Source organism: Scyliorhinus torazame, chromosome 4 (assembly GCF_047496885.1).
Source record: "Scyliorhinus torazame isolate Kashiwa2021f chromosome 4, sScyTor2.1, whole genome shotgun sequence".
Lineage (NCBI taxonomy): Eukaryota > Metazoa > Chordata > Chondrichthyes > Carcharhiniformes > Scyliorhinidae > Scyliorhinus > Scyliorhinus torazame.
Window position 1 is genome coordinate 161,812,226 of NC_092710.1, and position 19,986 is coordinate 161,832,211.

General features: G+C 45.0%; 1 protein-coding gene across 14 annotated transcripts in view; it reads right to left on the reverse strand.

The window, feature by feature from the left end:
• LOC140410565 (CYFIP-related Rac1 interactor A) overlaps positions 1 to 19,986 on the reverse strand; it is a 380,318-nt gene that overhangs the window by 45,437 nt on the left and 314,895 nt on the right. For 6 of the 14 annotated variants that reach the window (XM_072498824.1, XM_072498825.1, XM_072498822.1 and 3 more), the window contains 6 exons: positions 17,026 to 17,104; positions 8,741 to 8,862; positions 8,077 to 8,182; positions 7,323 to 7,459; positions 7,152 to 7,229; positions 6,940 to 7,056 (listed from right to left, as the gene is read on the reverse strand). In XM_072498824.1, the coding sequence (XP_072354925.1) occupies positions 6,940 to 7,056; positions 7,152 to 7,229; positions 7,323 to 7,459; positions 8,077 to 8,182; positions 8,741 to 8,862; positions 17,026 to 17,095 (630 nt within the window). In that variant the 5' untranslated portion in view covers positions 17,096 to 17,104. Of the gene's footprint in view, positions 1 to 6,939; positions 7,057 to 7,151; positions 7,230 to 7,322; positions 7,460 to 8,076; positions 8,183 to 8,740; positions 8,863 to 16,744; positions 16,825 to 17,025; positions 17,105 to 19,986 lie in introns of all 14 variants that reach the window. The other 8 variants (XM_072498817.1, XM_072498814.1, XM_072498819.1 and 5 more) reach the window with 2 other exon arrangements.

Genomic DNA, 19,986 nt, shown 5'->3' on the forward strand with positions numbered 1-19,986 from the left:
ACCGGGAACGCATCCGTCCCCGGAGCCTTCCCGCCTGCATGCTCCCCAATCCTTTAACCAGCTCCTCCAGCCCAATCGGTGCCCCCAAACCAACTACCTGCACCTCCTCCACCCTCGGGAACGTCAGCTGATCTAGGAATCATCGCATCCCCTCCTCCCCTACTGGGGGCTCAGACCTGTACAGATCCCCATAGAAGTCCCTTAATACCTTGTTTATTCTCACCGCACTCCGCACCGTATTCCCCCCTCTATCCCTAACTCCACCAATCTCCCTCGCTGCCTCCCTCTTACGAATGCCAGAATCCGACTCGCCTTCTCCCCATACTCATACTCCGCCCCTTGCGCTTTCCTCCACTGTGCCTCTCTGCTTTCCCCGTGGTCATCAGGTCGAATTCCGTCTGGAGGTTCCGTCGCTCCCGAAGTAGCCCCTCCTCGGGGTCTCTGCATAACTCCTGTCCACCCTTAAAATCTCTCCCACCAACCTCTACCTCTCCCTCCTCTCTCTCTTCTCCCTATGGGCCCTAATTGAGATTAGCTCTCCCCTGACCCCCGCCTTCAATGCCTCCCAGACTACCCCAACCTGCACCTCCCCGTTGTCGTTGGCCTCCAAGTATCTTTCAATACACCCCCTCATCCGCCAACAATCCCACATCGACGCACCACAGCGGGCGCTGGTCCCTCTCCTCCCCCAACTCCAGCTCCACCCAATGCGGGGCGTGGTCCGAGATGGCTATGGCCGAATATTCCGTTCCCTCCACTTTCGGGATTAGCGCCCTACTCAAGATGAAAAAATCTATCCGGGAGTAGGCTCTATGGACATGGGAAAAAAAGGAAAATTCCCTGGCCAGCGGCCTGGCAAACATCCATGGATCTACTCCCCCCATCTGGTCCATAAACCCCCTGAGCACCTTGGCCGCAGCCGGCCTCTTACCCGTCTTGGACCTAGAACGGTCCAGTGCTGGGTCCAGCACCGTGTTGAAGCCCCCCCCGCCCCCCATTATCAAGCTTCCTACCTCCAGATCCGGAATCCGACCCAGCAGGCGTTTCATAAATCCGGCATCATCCCAATTCGGGGCAGATACGTTCACCAGTACCACCCGCACCCCCTGCAACCTACCACTCACCATCGCATATCGACCTCCATTATCCACTACAATATTCAGTGCCTCGAACGACACCCACTTCCCCACCAGTATTGCAACCCCTCTGTTCTTCGCATCCAGCCCTGAATGAAAGACGTGTACTACCCATCCCTCTCTGCCGAACCTGATCTGCCACCTTCAGATGCGTCTCCTGGAGCATAACCACGTCTGCCTTCAGTCCCTTTAAGTGCATGAACACCCGGGCCCTCTTGACCGGCCCGTTCAGGCCCCTCACATTCCAAGTTGTCAGTCGAATCAGGGGGCTACTTCCCCCCCCCCCCGCCGACTAGCCATCTCCTTTCCTAGGCCAGCCACGTGCCCGCGCCTCCCGCACCCTCCAGTCCCCCAGGCGGCAGACCCCCGCCCCGACCCCCTCTCCTACTTCCAGCTCCCCTGTGGCCAATGCAGCAGCAACCCAATTCCGCCCCCCCAGATCCTCATCTAGCCATTTTGCTCTCCCCATGACACTCCCGTAAGTCAGCTGACTCCTCCTGACCCCAGCCTCTCCCGCCATTCCATCTAACCCCCCAGTGTGAGAATCCCCCCACCCCTTGGCAATCAGTGTGCGCTCCTCTCCAGCACCGCTCTTCCTCCCCGGCCCCACCCCCATCCTTCCCTAACGCGGGAAAAAGCCCGTGCTTTCCATCTGTGCTGGCCCCGCCCCCTCTGGCGCAGCTCCTTTTTTGTGGCCTTACCCCAACTCCCCATCCCCGGGCCTCCACCCCCCCCCCCTTCCTCTGTGGGGCCCTGCCCCTCCAACACCGACGCCCACACTCTCCCACAGCAAATCCATTCACCCATCCTCACCAAAACAAAAAGAACATTCCCCAAACGCAGGAAACACCCCCCCCACGACAAACCCTCAGTTTGAGTCCAACTTTTCAGACTGGATAAAGTTCCATGCCTCATCAGGTGTCTCAAAATAGTGGTGCCGATCTTGGAACGTGACCCACAATCGCGCTGGCTGCAGCACCCTGAACTTCACCCCATTCCGATGGAGAACCACCTTAGCCCGGTTAAAACCAGCTCTCTTCTTAGCCACCTCCGCACTCCAGTCCTGGTAGATTCGGAGCTCCGTGTTCTCCCACCTGCTGCTCCGTTCTTTTTAGGCCCAACTCAGGACGCACTCTCTGTCCATAAAGCGGTGGAACCTCACCACTACAGCCCTTGGCGGCTCGTTGGCTTTGGGTCTCCTTGCCAGGACCCAATGAGCCCCATCCAGCTCCAGGGGCCTCGGGAAAGCTCCCGCGCCCATCAGCGAATTGAGCATCGTGCTCATACATGCCTCGGCATTTGGCCCCTCCACTCCTTCGGGGAGACCCAGAATCCGAAGATTCTTCCTCCTCGACCTAGTCTCCAGGTCCTCAAATTTTTCCTGCCACCTCTTGTGCAGCCCCTCGTGCGCCTCCACCTTCACGGCCAGGCCCAAGATCACGTCCTCGTTCTCCCGGATCGCCGCCCCTTGGGCCTTCTGGGTCTCCACAAGCTTCTCAATCGACGCCTTCATTGGTGCCAGCATTTCAGTCTTCAGCTCCGCAAAGCAGCGTTTCAGGAACTCCTGCTGCTCCTGCGAACACTGCGCCCACGCTGCTTGGTCTCCACCCACGCCGCCATCTTGCTTCTCCTCCCTCGCACTTTCCGCTGCACCAGAATCACTTTCTTAACCGCTCCACTCCTGGTCCAATCCATACAGTGCCGGGGGAACCTTGCTGTCACCTTCCCACACTGGGAGCCGTCGAACAATTGCCGTTGTGGCCCCTCTAAAGAGCCCAAAAGTCCGTTCCTGGCGAGAGCTGCCGAACGTGCGACCTACCTCGGCATAGCCGTAACCGGATGTCCGGGTGGAGTTCTTATATGCGGCTGTAACTCGTCCACGAGTGCCAATCCCGGCCCAGGCGAATCACACGTCGGCGTGCGTTGTAATTGCACTAATTCCACATGGCGCTGGTGCTGACCTATAAGCATGTCCTGAATTGGGGTGGGGGTCTCGCGTGAGGGGGGTGGGGGTCTCGCGTGAGTGGGGTGGGGGTCTCGTGTGAGTGGGGTGGGGGTCGCGTGTCAGGGGGGTCTCGCGTCAGGGGGGGCTCGCGGGAGGGGGGGGGGGGCTCACGGGAGGGGGGGGGGGGCTCACGGGAGGGGGGGCGTCTCTCATGTGGGTCCCTGATGGGGCCTTGATGGGGGATCTGATGGGAGTGTGGTGTGGTGTGGTCAGGTTTGCGATATGGAGGGAAGGGGGACCTCCGATAGAATTTGGGAGCACCCACATGAAATACTTACCCCGTAGGACCGTAGCAAAGTCCACCGTATCAAGGCCACGCTGACAAATACTTGTATCAATCGATGCGCACGTGAATCCCGGCCCAAAGACTGGAGCATCTTGGAGGCCTGGAGAATGAGCTGTCTGCATCCTCCCGCTGGTGCGGGGCATAAACCGCGATGCCACTGTCCGTGGCGATCTGGAGCTTTGCAACGGGATTGGTGCCCGGCGCGGTCCACTTTTCTGCCCTACTTCAGATTCATCCCTGCATTTGGTACTCCGCTACCAGCGGCGGGCGGCAGAGCATTCAGCCCTATATAAAATAGAAAGGCCTCTATTTTTATAATAGGAGTTCACACCAATACTTTGTTTTACTTATTAATTTTGTTTACAAGTATCTGTTTTGTCTGAGGCATGTGGATGATAGAGCATTCTGAAGCTAATCACTGGGAGCAGAAGTATTTTCAATTAAGGCTTAACAGACTTTAGAAAAATTACAGATATGATAGACCTAATTCACATTGACTGTTGCTAAGTGTATGATTTTCACTGCAAGACATAAGTTTTACAGGATAAAACAGAAAGAAGCTGGAACAGTGGATTTACTGAAATTTCTCGCCGATTTAAAAAGTATTCCTTTGACGACTTATAACAAACAAATAAAGTTCACTGCCAATTAGGCTCTGTGGCCATACTCACACTTAGGTCAGGCGGCTGAAGGTTCAAGTCCCACTCTAGAAGTTTAGGATATAATCTAGGCTGACATTTCAGTGTAACACTGTTGATGGTGCAGTCTTATGGATGTTAAAACAAAGACCCGTCTGGTCAAGTGGATATAAAAGATCTAATGACACTACACAAAGGAAAACATGGAAGCCCCTCACCAAGACTAATCCCTCAAACACCAACATGACTAAATGATGATCTGATGGTCTACCTCACTGCGGCTTGTGGGCTTTACTGTCCGCAATCTAACTGCTGTTTGTTCCTAAATATCAACAGCGAATACAACATAAAGTACTTGATGGCTGTGATGAATTTTGAGGGTGTGAACAACATATTTTAACTGTTAGCTCTTTTTTTCATTGATGTGTGTCAATTCTCAAAGAGATAGGCACCTGCACAATATAGCCTTATCGGATATACACATGCACATAATTTTTTGGTGGAAAACAGCATCACCTCTGTAAATAACTAGAATTTTGAATAGAAGTTGCTAAATGTACTCGGAATGTTAACTAATAAATATTGTATAAATGTACTGCAGTTTAATAGATGATCTGTTTTAGTGGATTTACAAATGTTAAAAGGCTGGCACATGTTGTTAGACACCATCAGAAACTCTTGATTGCATTCATCAACCTGATCAACACCATTTGAATTAGTAAATCATGAGGGTCTGTGGATTGTTCTCCAGAGATGTGGATATCTAAGAAACTTCACCACAAACCTGCAGTTAATTTAATAATGACTTTGATTGTAACTGTCTTGAGTGGGAGATCTGAAACAGACATTTCAAAATCCAGACTGGGGTCAAGCAAGGCTGTGTAATAGCCCCCAACGCTTTACAATCTACCTGGCTATTCACCTGATCAAAGATCAGCAACCCTCTGGTATCAATATTAAACATCTACTAAATGGAAAACTCTAACCTCAGTTGCCTGCATGCCAAAGCAAAATTGACTACCATAGATATATATGATCTGCAGTTTGCGTAAACCTGCAATGTCATTGTCCACTCCACCAGATTTTCAAGCTAATCTCAATCTCTTCAATTTTGAATAAAAGAAGCAGCCTGTCCTTGACTGGTGTCAAAACAAAACTCAAATATCAATGCTCACCTGCTCAGCCAAATAGTCCACCTCCCATATTTGTTGAAGGAGACACTCTGGAAGAAATTGAACATTTCGCAAACTTTGGCAGCCACCTCTCTCAGAAGGCCACTATTAGTGAGGAGATCCTCCATCGATCAGCTCCGTCAGTGCAGCATTTCTACAACTATGGCAATGAACATTTGACAACTATGACCTCCATAAGTCAACAGAAGCTCTAGTGTACAGAGCAATTATCGTCACCACCCTCCAATAATTCAGTAAGATCTGGACTGCGTATCAGCGATAAAAGGAAATTCCATCAGCAATTCCTTTGCTGCATTGTGGGATATCCTGTCCCCTGAAGGGGCAACCGAAGGAGGTTCAGGGCGACCTGATAGAGGTCTACAAAATTATGAGGGGCATAGACAGAGCGGATAGTCAGATACTTTTTCCCAGGGTAGAGGGGTCAATTATTAGGGGGCATAGGTTTAAGGTGCGAGGGGCAAGGTTTAGAGGAGATGTACGAGGCAAGTTTTTTTTACACAGAGGGTAGTGGGTGCCTGGAACTCTCTGCCAGAGGAGGTGGTGGAAGCAGGGACGATAGTGACGTTTAAGGGGCATCTTGACAAATACACGTATAGGATGGCAATAGAGGGATACGGATCCCGGAAGTGTGGAAGATTTTAGTTTCGACGGGCAGCATGGTCGGCGCAGGCTTGGAGGGCCGAAGGGTCTGTTCCTGTGCTGTACTTTTCTTTGTTTTTTGTTCTGTGCCCACAGATGTGCAAGTAAAAAATCAGCCCGTTCACTCACATGAAAACCCATGGCAGCAACGCGCAACCCTTGGTAGACATCATCCAACAACTGACATTGACTAATTGGATTTGTAGTTTTTTATTATTAATAATAATAATAATAATAAGCTTTTATTGTCACAAGTATGAAGTTACTGTGAAAAGTCCCAATATTTTGGAGTGTAAATGATATAAACATATTTATTTATCTTCCGTACTGAAGTTCCCTCGATATTTCCTTGATGAGTGATCTTCTAGATCATAAAAATTTCCCAAAAGTAACTTTAAATAGCTCATCTACTAATTCACTTGTTATGTCTCTTTCTGACAATTATCTTGCTGCTTACTTTGCCTTCCTAACACATGAATCATGAATTTTCACTCAACCAATCCCTGTTACCATAATCTGGATGCCACCTGGAAGTATTGTGCCTCAGTGGGCAACACGGGAGCACACTGGTTAGCACAGTTGCTTCACAGCTCCAGGGTCCCACGTTCGATTCCTGGCTTGGGGCACTGCCTGTGTGGAGTCTGCATGTTTTCCCCGTGTTTGTCTGGGTTTCCTCCGAGTGCTCCGGTTTCCTCCCACAGTCCAAAGATGTGCAGATTAGGTGGATTGGCCATGCTAACGTGCCCTTAGGTGGGGTTACTGGGATAGGTTGGAAGTGTGGGCTTAAATGCGGTGCTCTTTCAAAGGGCCAGGGCAGATTTGATGGGCCGAATAGCCTCATTCTACACTGTAAATTCTATGATTCTATGTTGTCTGATAGTTATAATAGCTGCATAGTTCTTCTTCTGGATATAGCCCAATAACAAACTCCCTTTTCTATAACTGCAAAAGTACAGTTAGCGCTCAGATGACGTAATGATCTAAAATAAAGTAATAATTACTAAATTAGAAATTAGTCCAGGAACTGATCTAGTAAACATACCTCTGATACAAATTTGGTTGTCGCATCACTTAATGTTTTTAGCATTGGCGTTGCTTCTGCATAAAATAAGGACATTCTGTTGGCCATTTCATTGTTTACTTCATTCTCAGCATCTAGCTGCTCGATCAGAATAAAAAGAGCATGGATTAAATTCAAAGACATATAAACCTATTTGACTAATTATATTTTGGCCTATAAAATACTCTACTCACATGCATATTGTTAATCCTGTTACGACTAATTGTACGTCTGTAATAACTAAAGTCATTCTGGATGGCTGGATTTTTCATCTAGGACGAGAAGACAACAGGGTATTATAATTTACCATTATCTTTGCATTTCAGTAAGATAAAGAAAATCACAGGCAAGCTTGAGTTTCTAACCTTGAGCTCGTCAAAGCGGAGAGTAAAATGCAGAATTTCTGCAAATTGTTTGGCTAGAGCTTGCTCACGTTCCAGATGTTGAGTTGGTGTGTAAGGTGGATAAGTCAAAGATTCCAAAAGACTTTGTAATGCTTTCTCTGTGTTAAGAACATAATAATTGAAGTCGTGAAAGGAGTTTGTATTTTCTAACCACAAAGTAAAATTAAGCAATTATAAAGAAAGAGTTTCAGCAATTGCCATGATTAGGAAACCAGGCTCTCCAAAGCTCCAGTTTGAGCAGATTTAGCAATAACAAACAACTGCACAGACATGAGACTAGTTGTGGTTTCAAGGCAGCAACACAACTTTAATGCAGCTGTGCATGTGAATCTTAGGTGCAACTTGACTGTGAATTTGGTTAAGCTTGTTCCTAATTTCAGGAACAATGCTCGCACAGACTCGCAATAGATAAGTTTAATGTTCATTTACGTGGAGGGCTGAGAGATTTGCCTGCAGTCTCAAGGCGGAAAGCCCGACGCAGGTATGACTTTGCCACTGCTGTCACCCAGAAAGCTCACCTTACAGGACAGTTCTGGACTATCATATGCAGAGTTGTTATTTAGTTTGGTTTGTAGGATTGCATCAGATGACATGTGTCCCATCTGAGGCAAATCAAGTGTGACATTCTAGGTAGCATCAGATAAATAAATATAGCAGAGCCTCTCTTCCCTATATGGTATAGGGACAAAAAAAGACAGAAAATTCAAAAGCTTACCTAATCTTATAGAGAATTCATAGAATCTTTTAAGCCTCCCAACCAAAGGGCACACAGAACTCCATGCTCTGTCCTGAAGCTGACCATCACCGGGGTTTTGAATTGCCTAGGGTGGGGGGGGGGGGGGAAGAAAGAGAGAGAAAGTAATATTGCACAACAGTATCATACCTTGGAATTTTTGCCTATTAACAACTTGTGGCAACCATTTAAATGATGTGTCTTTAATGTCAATATTAGCTCTCTTAAGTTAAAAATGTTACTATTTTATTCCTACATTACAACACTGATTCATTATAAAGAAGTAGACTATACATTAAATCTCTGAAAAAAGCATCACCATTTTAAAGTACTTGAACATTTTCCTAAGATGTACAACATTGATAAGCAATTCTAATCACACTTCTGTGGGGACAGATGTAGCCATAGTACTTCAGATGTTTCATACCATGTGATGAGTATTTTTAAACAGGCTGCACAGCTTTCGAAAAAGTCAAATAGAAAGCCAATTTATTCAATAATTTTCTGTAGAAAATAAATATAAATCCATATATAAATGTAGAATGCTGTAATTAATCTCTACAGAAATCAAAATAAACTATCAACACTCTGCTCTTTCATGCTTAAAGTTAATCAACACATATATGAGTGAACATTGCTGGCATACATCTCTTATCTCTTGTCCAGCCCCTTTATAAGCCTGCAGCTCAGTTAGAATGCTTTCAGAATCCTGCAGCACGGCATTCACTTGATTCCAAATCTCCCGCTCTCCATCTGTAGGTTGTGCATCTATACATAAATGAGAAGTTTTGATGGTCAAATAAAGCAAGCTATCTAAAACACTTAATTTCACACTAAGGTGCATTTATAAAGAGTAAGATTCACTCAAGATTCCAGCAAGAATGCCTTAGTGATTTTTGAATTAAATGCTGTTATGCTACAGCTGGGGTTTAGTAAAAAAAAAAAGTAGTCAAGCTTGGAATATATATGGCAGCTACCTAATTTTAAACATTTATATTGAGATTAAGGTGAACGCAAACCTGTTTCTTTGGACCTTTCAGCTCATGGGGGATTCAGATAATGCAAATTATTATTCTCTGAAGAGTCATATGGACTTAAAATGTTAACCCCCCCGCCCCCCCCCCCCCCCACACACATTTTCTCCACACGTTTTCTGACCCCACTGATGCTGCCAGACCTGTAGAGCATTTTCTGTTCTTGTTATAGATTCCAGAATCGCAGTATTTTGCTTTCATTTTAATGCAAATTATTAGTTTCTTTGATATTAAGTACATCAATGTTATCTGACATGAATTTAAACTAATTATTCATTATTGATGGCAATGTTGGTAGGTAGGGCCAAGATATTTCATTTTCTTATTCATATATATCAAAATATCCAATTTTTGTCTCTGGGACTAATGGATCTAAACTACTGAACAGGATGGCAGGATTTTGATTCAACCAAAAGAGTGTAGCTGTCAGTAGATACTTGTCTTCATCAGAACTCATTCCAATTAATTTTCACAAAATGTCTTTTTCCTCTCAGTGAGAAAACAGCATGTTAAATTTTTTTAATTTTAATGGAACGCATTGTGTTGAATACGTGCCTGAAACTTTACTGTAAAATCTTGTTACAAATGGTAACCTTATATTGTTGTGTGGAGCTAACCAGTTAATATAAGTTAGCGATTTTCTCAATTAAAACTCAACATTGAATTTAATTGCAGCTCTATGGTCATCATTTAGCATATAGTGTGATGTTCTCTGTTTTCTTTGTCTGGATGTGTTGAATGTGTAGTGTTGAACAAAGAACATCAAACTATGTAAACTAACAAAGCTAATTTTTTAACACTACTTAAACTTGATTCAAACATATTCAAGTACAAGGTTGCGAAAATAAACTATTCCAAGACTATCTCTACAGAACTCTCAAATACACAACTATTCTCTCTGACGCCTAAACACCGTCTCCCCGAATCAAGGGTTGTCACATGATATATATATATGTGACTGCTCTTGATCACCATCTGGTGGTGAGATGTATTTACATGAAATTGTTAACCCCTTACCTCCCATACAATATCCATATTGTTACATAATATTCCATTTGGAAAAACAGTCAAAAGATTTGGGGGGGGGGGGCGATTTTGAACCGCACTCGCTGTGAATGGGATAAGCGGCGCGGGCGGAAGATCTTGCCGGAGAGATCGGAGTGTCTGATTTTCCCCTCGCTTCGCTGGCGCCGTCAAGACGTTCACGCCCGCAATGAGTATGAATCTCATTTGAATAGATTTGCAACAATTTAAATCTTATTAGTGGGACCTGCCCACGTGATACCCCCTCACTAAATATTCATACCAGTTAGGTGGGCCATGCCAAAATTGCCCCATATGTCCAAAGATGTGCAGGTTGGGTGGGGTTGTGGGGATAGGGTGGGGGAGTGGGCCTATCAGAGTGCTCTTTCTGAGGTGGGTGCAGACTCGATGGGCTAAATGGCCTCCTTCTGCACTGTACGAATTCTATGGTTCTCTCTGATGTGACATGGGTTGGCGAGGTTCACAGGTCAGACGAGATGCAGTCGATGGGATCCCTCTGGGGGTGCAGTAGCAAATTGGGGGGTGGAGGTGAAGGGGAGGAGATACCTCCATTTTCGGGGCTGAGGGTCGTTCGGCTGCAATGCTGATCAGGATTCCATTTAAAGATGGCGCCTTGATTGCCATGGAGCCGGTTGCCGGCTCTGAGGCCTCCCCCCACAAAAGTAAACCACGACAACTCATTTTTATCTAAGCGGTTCAATAGTGGGCAACACTAGTGGACAGCACTGTGGCTTCACGGGGATCGGGTGGAAGTGAGGGCTTAAGTGGGTCGGTGCAGACTTGATGGGCCGAATGGCCTCCTTCTGCACTGTATGTTCTATGTTCTATCTGCAGAGAAAACAGGGATGGGATTCTCCGTTGCGAGTCCATCTCGCTTCTGCTGCCATAGAGGGTGGAGAATTTGATGCTCAGCCAAATCTCCATTCACTTCAGCGGGAATGGAGAATTCCGCAAGCTTGAAGCAATGGAGAATCAATGTCCTGGGGCTGGATTCTCCGATCCCCGACACCAAAATTTTGTTCGGCGTCGGGATGGAGAATCCCTGAATGCACCGCAATCAGGGGCAGCACCGCTTTCGCAGTGCTCCTTCTCCCGAAAAGCGCCGTATACACGGCCCCTGTACGTTGGCTGAGGCCCGCCCTACGATGCACCGTCCCCAACCGGCCGAGTTGTTGATGGCATGGGTCTCTCGTGGTCTCATCTGTCGGGAACTCAGCGTGGCGGCTGCAGTCTCAGTCCAGCGCTGCCACAGTCGGGGGAGGGCTGATCCACGGCAGGAGGGGCATTATTCGGGGCTGGGGGCACTATGGTGGGGTGGTCCAGGGCGCGTGAGTCGGCTGAAGGAGGGGGTACTATTTCACGGGTTGGGTTCGCGAGCGGCATCCGTCATGAAGCACGGCGCGGCCCCGCTGCAAGCCGTCACTGCACGCATGCGCGGCCACGGACCTGGGAATTCTCCAGGCCATATCGGCAGCTAGAGCTTGGTGTTCTACACTGCCTCCTTGCTAGCTCCCAGCAAAACAGGGAATCGGTGGCCGGTTTTCACCAGTTTTCGTGGCGCCACTGTTCCCACACCAGCATGGGGACATAGTCTCCAAATCGGAGAATCCAGCCCCTGGTCTGTGCATCTGGAGATTTACACACCAGTTTTCAGTCTGAGCCTGACACTTCGCCAAATTCGGGTAAGATTCTACCTATGGAAATAATGAGCAGTGCTAATTATTTTAAACCCTAGACTGACAACTCACAAGAATATGACTGGTGTTTAAATGACCACAAAACATGACCACAAATGGCCTAACTAAGGTTCTATACAGCTGCAACATGACTTGCCAATTCTTATACTCAATGCCCCGGCCAATGAAGGAAAGCATGCCATATGCCTTCTTGACTACCTTCTCCACCTGTGTTGCCCCGTTCAGTGACCTGTGGACCTGTACTCCTAGATCTCTTTGACTTTCAATACTCTTGAGGGTTCTACCATTCACTGTATATTCCCTACCTGCATTAGACCTTCCAAAATGCATTACCTCACATTTGTCCGGATTAAACTCCATCTGCCATCTCTCCGCCCAAGTCTCCAAACAATCTAAATCCTGCTGTATCCTCTGACAGTCCTCATCGCTATCCGCAATTCCACCAACCTTTGTGTCGTCTGCAAACTTACTAATCAGACCAGTTACATTTTCCTCCAAATCATTTATATATACTACAAACAGCAAAGGTCCCAGCACTGATCCCTGTGGAACACCACTGGTCACAGCCCTCCAATTAGAAAAGCATCCTTCCATTGCTACTCTCTGCCTTCTATGACCTAGCCAGTTCTGTATCCACCTTGCCAGCTCACCCCTGATCCTGTGTGACTTCACCTTTTGTACTAGTCTACCATGAGGGACCTTGTCAAAGGCCTTACTGAAGTCCATATAGACAACATCCACTGCCCTACCTGCATCAATCATCTTTGTGACCTCCTCAAAAAACTCTATCAAGTTAGTGAGACACGACCTCCCCTTCACAAAACCATGCTGCCTCTCACTAATACGTCCATTTGCTTCCAAATGGGAGTAGATCCTGTCTCGAAGAATTCTCTCCAGTAATTTCCCTATCACTGAAGTAAGGCTCACCGGCCTGTAGTTCCCTGGATTATCCTTGCTACCCTTCTTAAACAGAGGAACAACATTGGCTATTCTCCAGTCCTCCGGGACATCCCCTGAAGACAGTGAGGATCCAAAGATTTCTGTCACGGCCTCAGCAATTTCCTCTCCAGCCTCCTTCAGTATTCTGGGGTGGATCCCATTAGGCCCTGGGGACTTATCTACCTTAATATTTTTTAAGACACCCAACACCTCGTCTTTTTGGATCTCAATGTGACCCAGGTTATCTACACACCCTTCTCCAGACTCAACATCTACCAATTTCTTCTCTTTGGTGAATACTGAAGCAAAGTATTCATTTAGTACCTCGCCCATTTCCTCTGGCTCCACACATAGATTTCCTTGCCTATCCTTCAGAGGGCCAACCCTTTCCCTGGCTACCCTCTTGCTTTTTATGTACGTGTAAAAAGCCTTGGGATTTTCCTTAACCCTATTTGCCAATGACTTTTCGTGACCCCTTCTAGCCCTCCTGACTCCTTGCTTAAGTTCCTTACTACTTTCCTTATATTCCACGCAGGCTTCGTCTGTTCCCAGCCTTTCAGCCCTGACAAATGCTTCCTTTTTCTTTTTGACGAGGCCTACAATATCTCTCGTTATCCAAGGTTCCCGAAAATTGCCGTATTTATCCTTCTTCCTCACGGGAACATGCCGGTCCTGAATTCCTTTCAACTGACACTTGAAAGCCTCCCACATGTCAGATGTTGATTTGCCCTCAAACATCCGTCCCCAATCTATCTTCTTCAGTTCCCGCCTAATATTGTTATAATTAGCCTTCCCCCAATTTAGCACATTCATCCTAGGACCACTCTTTTCCTTGTCCACCAGTACTTTAAAACTTACTGAATTGTGGTCACTGTTACCGAAATGCTCCCCTACTGAAACATCTACCATCTGGCCGGGCTCATTCCCTAATACCAGGTCCAGTACCGCCCCTTCCCTAGTTGGACTGTCTACATATTCTTTTAAGAAGCCCTCCTGGATGCTCCTTACAAACTCTGCCCCGTCTAAGCCCCTGGCACGAAGTGAGTCCCAGTCAATATTGGGGAAGTTGAAGTCTCCCATCACCACAACCCTGTTGTTTTTACTCTTTTCCAAAATCTGTCTACCTATCTGCTCTTCTATCTCCCGCTGGCTGTTGGGAGGCCGTAGTGAACCCCCAGCATTGTGATTGCACCCTTCTTATTCCTGATCTCTACCCATATCGCCTCACTGAGGTGTCCTCCCGCAGTACAGCTGTGATATTCTCCCTAACCAGTAGCGCAACTCCGCCACCCCTTTTACATCCCCCTCTATCCAGCCTGAAACATCTAAATCCTGGAACGTTTAGCTGCCAATCCTGCCCTTCCCTCAACCAGGTCTCTGTAATGGCAACAACATCATAGTTCCAAGTACTAATCCAAGCTCTAAGTTCATCTGCCTTACCCGTAATACTTCTTGCATTAAAACATATGCACTTCAGGCCACCAGACCCGCTGTGTTCAGCAACTTCTCCCTGTCTGCTCTGCCTCAGAGCCCCACTGTCCCTATTCCTTAGTTCTCCCTCAATGCTCTCACCTTCTGACCTATTGCTCCCGTGCCCACCCTCCTGCCATACTAGTTTAAACCCTCCCGTGGAAGGAAATATTCAGGAAAAATGTTGGATGTCACCTCAAATTTTAGCTGTCTGCAGATTCTAGTAGAGTACAGTAAGCGGTGATAACTCTGAACATAAACAGAGCAGTAACTTAATTATACAAAATAAAATGGTGTTATTTCTAATCAATTTTTAAAAGCCCCATTAAAAAGTTAGTGTGCCAGATCTCTCCATAATTTTCAACTCTTTTACTCATCGGCTTATCTGCACAGCACGGCCAATTATTCTTTTTTCCTGTCTTATCAATGTAGCTTCCTATCCTACCGAATCTGATAAAGCAAGTAAACCTTTTTTCTAATAGAGACAATTAAATGTCACAAAAATGTCTCTATTGTCAGCTTGTGCAAACTTTCCCCAATCTCTAGCCACCCACTCCACCCACCATTCCTTTTACACAGCCTGCATACCTCCTCCATGTGTGGCTCAGAATCACAGCCGCATGCAGCATTATTTTTTCCTTCCTTTCCTTTGGCCTTCCTTGGAGACCAACTTCTCTGAATCTGCACTTCATATTTAACTAGGCAGATAAAAAGCAGGAACCCCATTCGTAAATGGTAATTAATCTACACAAGATTATCAAGCTTCTTGCAAAGTACTCCATGGTGAGCTGATTTATTCATAACTATTTTGTTCATTTTTAAACTGAGTTGAAGAAGTAGCCCAATCCTCACAAATCTACCAGTAATGCAACTGAGCATATATTTAAATACATATCTATACACCTTCTACTAATTAACTTTGTATAACCCATGAAAAATTAAAAAGCCGAATTGATGAAATTTGCAATGTGCAATGGCACCTTTTCTGCTTTCTTCTATTGTGTTTGAACAAATGCAACATGAAACAACGTTTTTATAAAATCAGCTTTGCAAACATTGAAAGAAATTGATCTATGCACTAGAATTTCTTTAGAGAGGAGTAAAGTGTATCCAATGCGCAGTGGGTGTAGTTTACAAGTGAATAAGCATTTTTACTTGCAAATACAATTTCTACACAAAATAGGGCCACAGCCAAAATTTGAGAAGCTTATTGGATTAGTATAGAACAGGTCAATTCCAGTAAGTACATGTCTATTTCGAAGCAGTACTCTATCCAATTAAAATAGAAAGGAACCCTCTACATTGTATAAAGCATCAAGCCACATAGGCTGTGATGAGTGATTTCTGCAAAGTACCACCAAATAGCTAACAAAGAAAACTAGCTTATTAAAATCATGCAGGAATACATAATAGCTGGCAGATTTGATAACCAGAGTGGAAAAATTGATAGGCATCTAATTGTTATACTCAAACCTCTTGCAAATAAATATTGATAAATAGCAAAACTAAATTTAAATGTATATTTACTGGGTGATGATTAGAAGCTGTACATTAATCATCTCGTCTAAAGTTTTTATGAAGCTTCAATTAAATCCCTAACATAATTACATAAATTATACAGTAGTAAATGAAGAACTGCAGATCCATAAGGTAAGCCTCACTGTTGAGCACATTTTTCCACACTGACTCTAAGAAGCCAACCCAAGTTATTGTAAGAGTTAGAAATTTCAGTTGAAAAATCATGCATTGCATAGTGTCATCCAAGAGGCATGCAAGGAATAAAATGCTACCACCACTACTTCTATGACCTTAAAACCCTGCCTGATGTACGTCAACACCATTATCCAATTTATAAAGCGCAGTAACTTGTGAGTACATACAACACTTTTCCCACATATAAACCCTCATAGAAATTTAAAATTACAGAATTTCACAAAATCACAGTTATATAATTAAACACACCTTTCTCGGAATTAAACAATAAACTGGATTATGGACAAATGGCGTTTTGATTTACTCTAGGACCTAACAAGTAGCAAGCTATTTAATGAGGTGAAAGCCATAAACTTTAAAATTGCATGCCCAATCAATGGAGTGAAAGTTTCTAATTTTAATGAAAGGAAGCTATTTTTAGTTGCATACAATCCAGGTGCCAAGTCTTTCATTTGGTAGTTTTCATTAAACAGTCAGATTAACTTCCAGTTCAAATGACCATTACCACAATAGCACCTTCACTAAACTGGTAAACTGGTTTGGGTTCCTTTTATATTAGAAGTTCTATTATTGACCTTGGTTGGAGTGCCAAGTAATAGTGAAGCAAGTGCCAAATGAGAACAGATTTAGGGAAGGTGCATTATTGTAGATGAAGAAAACCATTTTAGTTCCTTTCACACCCCAATGTCTTCTATGCTACAGGCACATGCAGAGTGGTTTTATGGTAAAAGCCAAACAAGAGTCTATTCTCACTTTCAAAGTCAAGAAAAAAATTTGGCCCTTGATCAAACTCTGTACAAGTGAGAACTTTTAGAAGATTCCCCATTTGGTTCCTGAAAGAGAAGAAAGGGAAGAGAAAGATGTACTATGTGGTGAATATTAAAGACTTTTGAGGGGAAATATGCCATCAACTTTGCTCTGCTGGGAGAAGTGAATGATTTCGAGAAGTATTTTGTTCCTCAACCACATTGAGTGATTTAAAACAGCTGAAGCTTAGGCTTACGAGTCCGTTGCTGCCCGGTAGTACAACTTACTTTCAAAATCCAGGAAAAAATGCGGATAGTTTTCAATCTCCCTGGTTAGGACCTTAAGCAGATTACCCATCCCAGCAACCTGATTAAAATGGAACACATAGTTTAAATGAACATCAAATAATGTAGAACATTTAATATGCGTAGCTGTGAATTAAATTTAAAAGTGAAAGCAAAATTATACAGTTGAAACTTTTAATGCTGAATATTCTTCATACAAAAACTATTATTTCATTCTAGTAGCTTCTCACATAGAACTTACAGCACACAATTTAAACAGTTTCTATACTTATCACCAGTTTAAAAACAAATAATTATACCGATCAGGATGATTTGGTACTCCGCCAAAATACAGATTATAGCAAGCCATGTTTAAAAAAAATAAAAATTGCTGAGAAGAAATATGTCAACGGGTATAATCTGAAGGATATGAATCTACCTCTGCTGTGTTTTGAGAGAAACTGTGGGTGGGATTTACCGGCTGTTCACTCCGGCGGGATATTCCAGACCCACCAACGTCATATGGGTTTCCCAGCAACAAGGGGTGCAGTCAACGGGAAATCCTGTTGACAATGGCAGGACCAGAAAATCCCACCAGCAGGCCGCCTCCACTGTCAAAAAACATGTGGTGGATTGCTTGGTAAATCCCGCCCTATGAACATGCCACCAAAACCAGCTCCTCAGAGATCGGGACACCAATTTAAAAGGCTGCCCTGATCTCCATACCTCTGCACCGCCCCCCCCCCCCTCCCCCACATGTTCACAACCCCAACCGTTCTGCGGCTACTTCATACACCCCTCAACCCCCCTTTCATGGGCATGGCCCTACCTCAGACTCCGGCCCTTGGCATTGCCAACCTGGGACCCGTGCAGCACCAACCAGGCACCCCAGCAGTGCCAACCGGGTACCCCAGCAGTGCCAACCAGATACCCTGGCAGTGCATGGTGGCACTGCCAGTGTTCTCGGGTGCCAAGGGGAGTGCCAGTGTACTATCCTGCCCTGTCCCTGACCACCCAGAGCACTCTAACGGCTTCTGACCCTAATGGCTCATTTAAATATTATCTGATCGCACCAGGCATAGCGAGTCAGGTGATTCATGATCGGCCTGGCACAGAGCCTGATTTGGGATTCTTCCGGGCTCGGTTCCGCACCGGGCACAACACGGCAGCTGAATCGTGCCCCAAATCTGTTAAATGAGGTGTGAATGAGGGAACGCTGATACAAATTAACTGAGAAATTTAGGACATGTGGGAAAACATTTGGTTTTGAAGCTTAGGAATGCATCACTAGAGTTAGTGAATGATGCAGAAAATATAACTTGAATAGATAGTTGAAGGAAAGGGGAAAACGGGATTATGGAAACAGACCAGGATTGGAAGAACTCATGTGGAGGATGAATACCAACCTCGATAGGTTGGCCTGTCCTGCCCGTTTCAGCATTATGACTTCTATGAAATATGTCCTGAGGTTGACCGTATGGAGCACTGCAGATGTTTGGGGATGGGCAGTCCAGCACAGTCCCAGATAGTTAGTGTTATCAACTAATGCAATAGGGGTTGCGGTGTTTTTTGCCAAGTCTTAGTTTACAAACTCTTTGTAAACTTGGTCAAAGATGCTTTGTGGGACACATTATAGGTGATGCTTTGCTTGACAATTTTACTGCAGTCCTTGCTAGATGGGACATAAGTGGGAGTTAAGGGAAAAGACCGGGCAGGTAGATGCTGTTGTCTTGGAACATACATTCTCTTGCTGTTGCTAGATTTACCAGGCAAATCTGGAATAGGCAAAATTCAAGGCAGAAGAACATTTGGGCACCGAGTCTGCACCTTGGAATTTATGGTTTGAGAACTCAGCTGAGCCTTGAGTTTCACATTCTATATTTAACAGAGAAATTCTGAATGCACTTCAAAAAATGTAATTTTAAATCGGAGTATATATGTAGAGCTAGAAAACTTAGGAAATTCAAAACACAACATGCAAACAACAAAAAGTCCTAAATATGACCCATGATCAAGGCGACTATTTCAAAGAAAGTACCTTACAGGTATATAGCACCTTTTATGACCTCAGGAAATGCAAAAGTGATTTAATAATAAACACAAAACACATCTTTCCCTCACTCTCCTGTCAGCATTTATAATAATCTTTATTATTGTCACAACTAGGCTTACATTAACACTGCACTGAAGTTACTGTGAAAATCCTCTAGTCGCCACATTCCGGCGCCTGTTCGGGTCACAGAGGGAGAATTCAGAATGTCCAATTCACCAAAAAAGCACGTCTTTTGGAACTTATGGGAGGAAACCGGCGTGCCCGGTATTCTCGCAGACACGGGGAGAACGTGCAGACTTCGCAGACAGTGACCCAAATGGGAATTGAACCGGGACCCTGGCGCTTACAATGAAATATAGTCACTGCTGTTATGTAAGAAACTCAGCTGCCAAGTTTACATAGAGCAAGGTCCACAAATAAGAATATTATAATGATAAGATTATCTGATTTTGTAATATCGGCTTTAAAATAAACATTGGTTTGGATACTAGGTGTTTGGGAAGGTGGTGGTGTTGGAAGCTTCCGTGCTCTTCTTCGAAATAGTACTGTGGGATCGTTTATGTCCACCCAAGGGCAGACAAGGCTTTGTGTTAATATCTCATCCAAAAGATCATGCTCCCGATAGTGTAGGTGACTGAATAAGTTAAATACTTATTATTACATTGGATTTTTACATTTTTCTACAATCACATTCCCAACATTAAATTTGTTTGTCTGCAAAACTTGCCTTTCAGTCACCTTTAACTAAATTCATCCCACCCACCACCATTACTCTGTTGGTTGAATCCTTAAAATAGATTTGGATGGGTAACAATTTTGAATCATTGCAGGTGGAAATTATGAAAAGCTGCACACAGGTTTGGAGAGAAAGGTGGGGTGGTTGTGGTACAGTAGGGAATCCATTTGCTTTG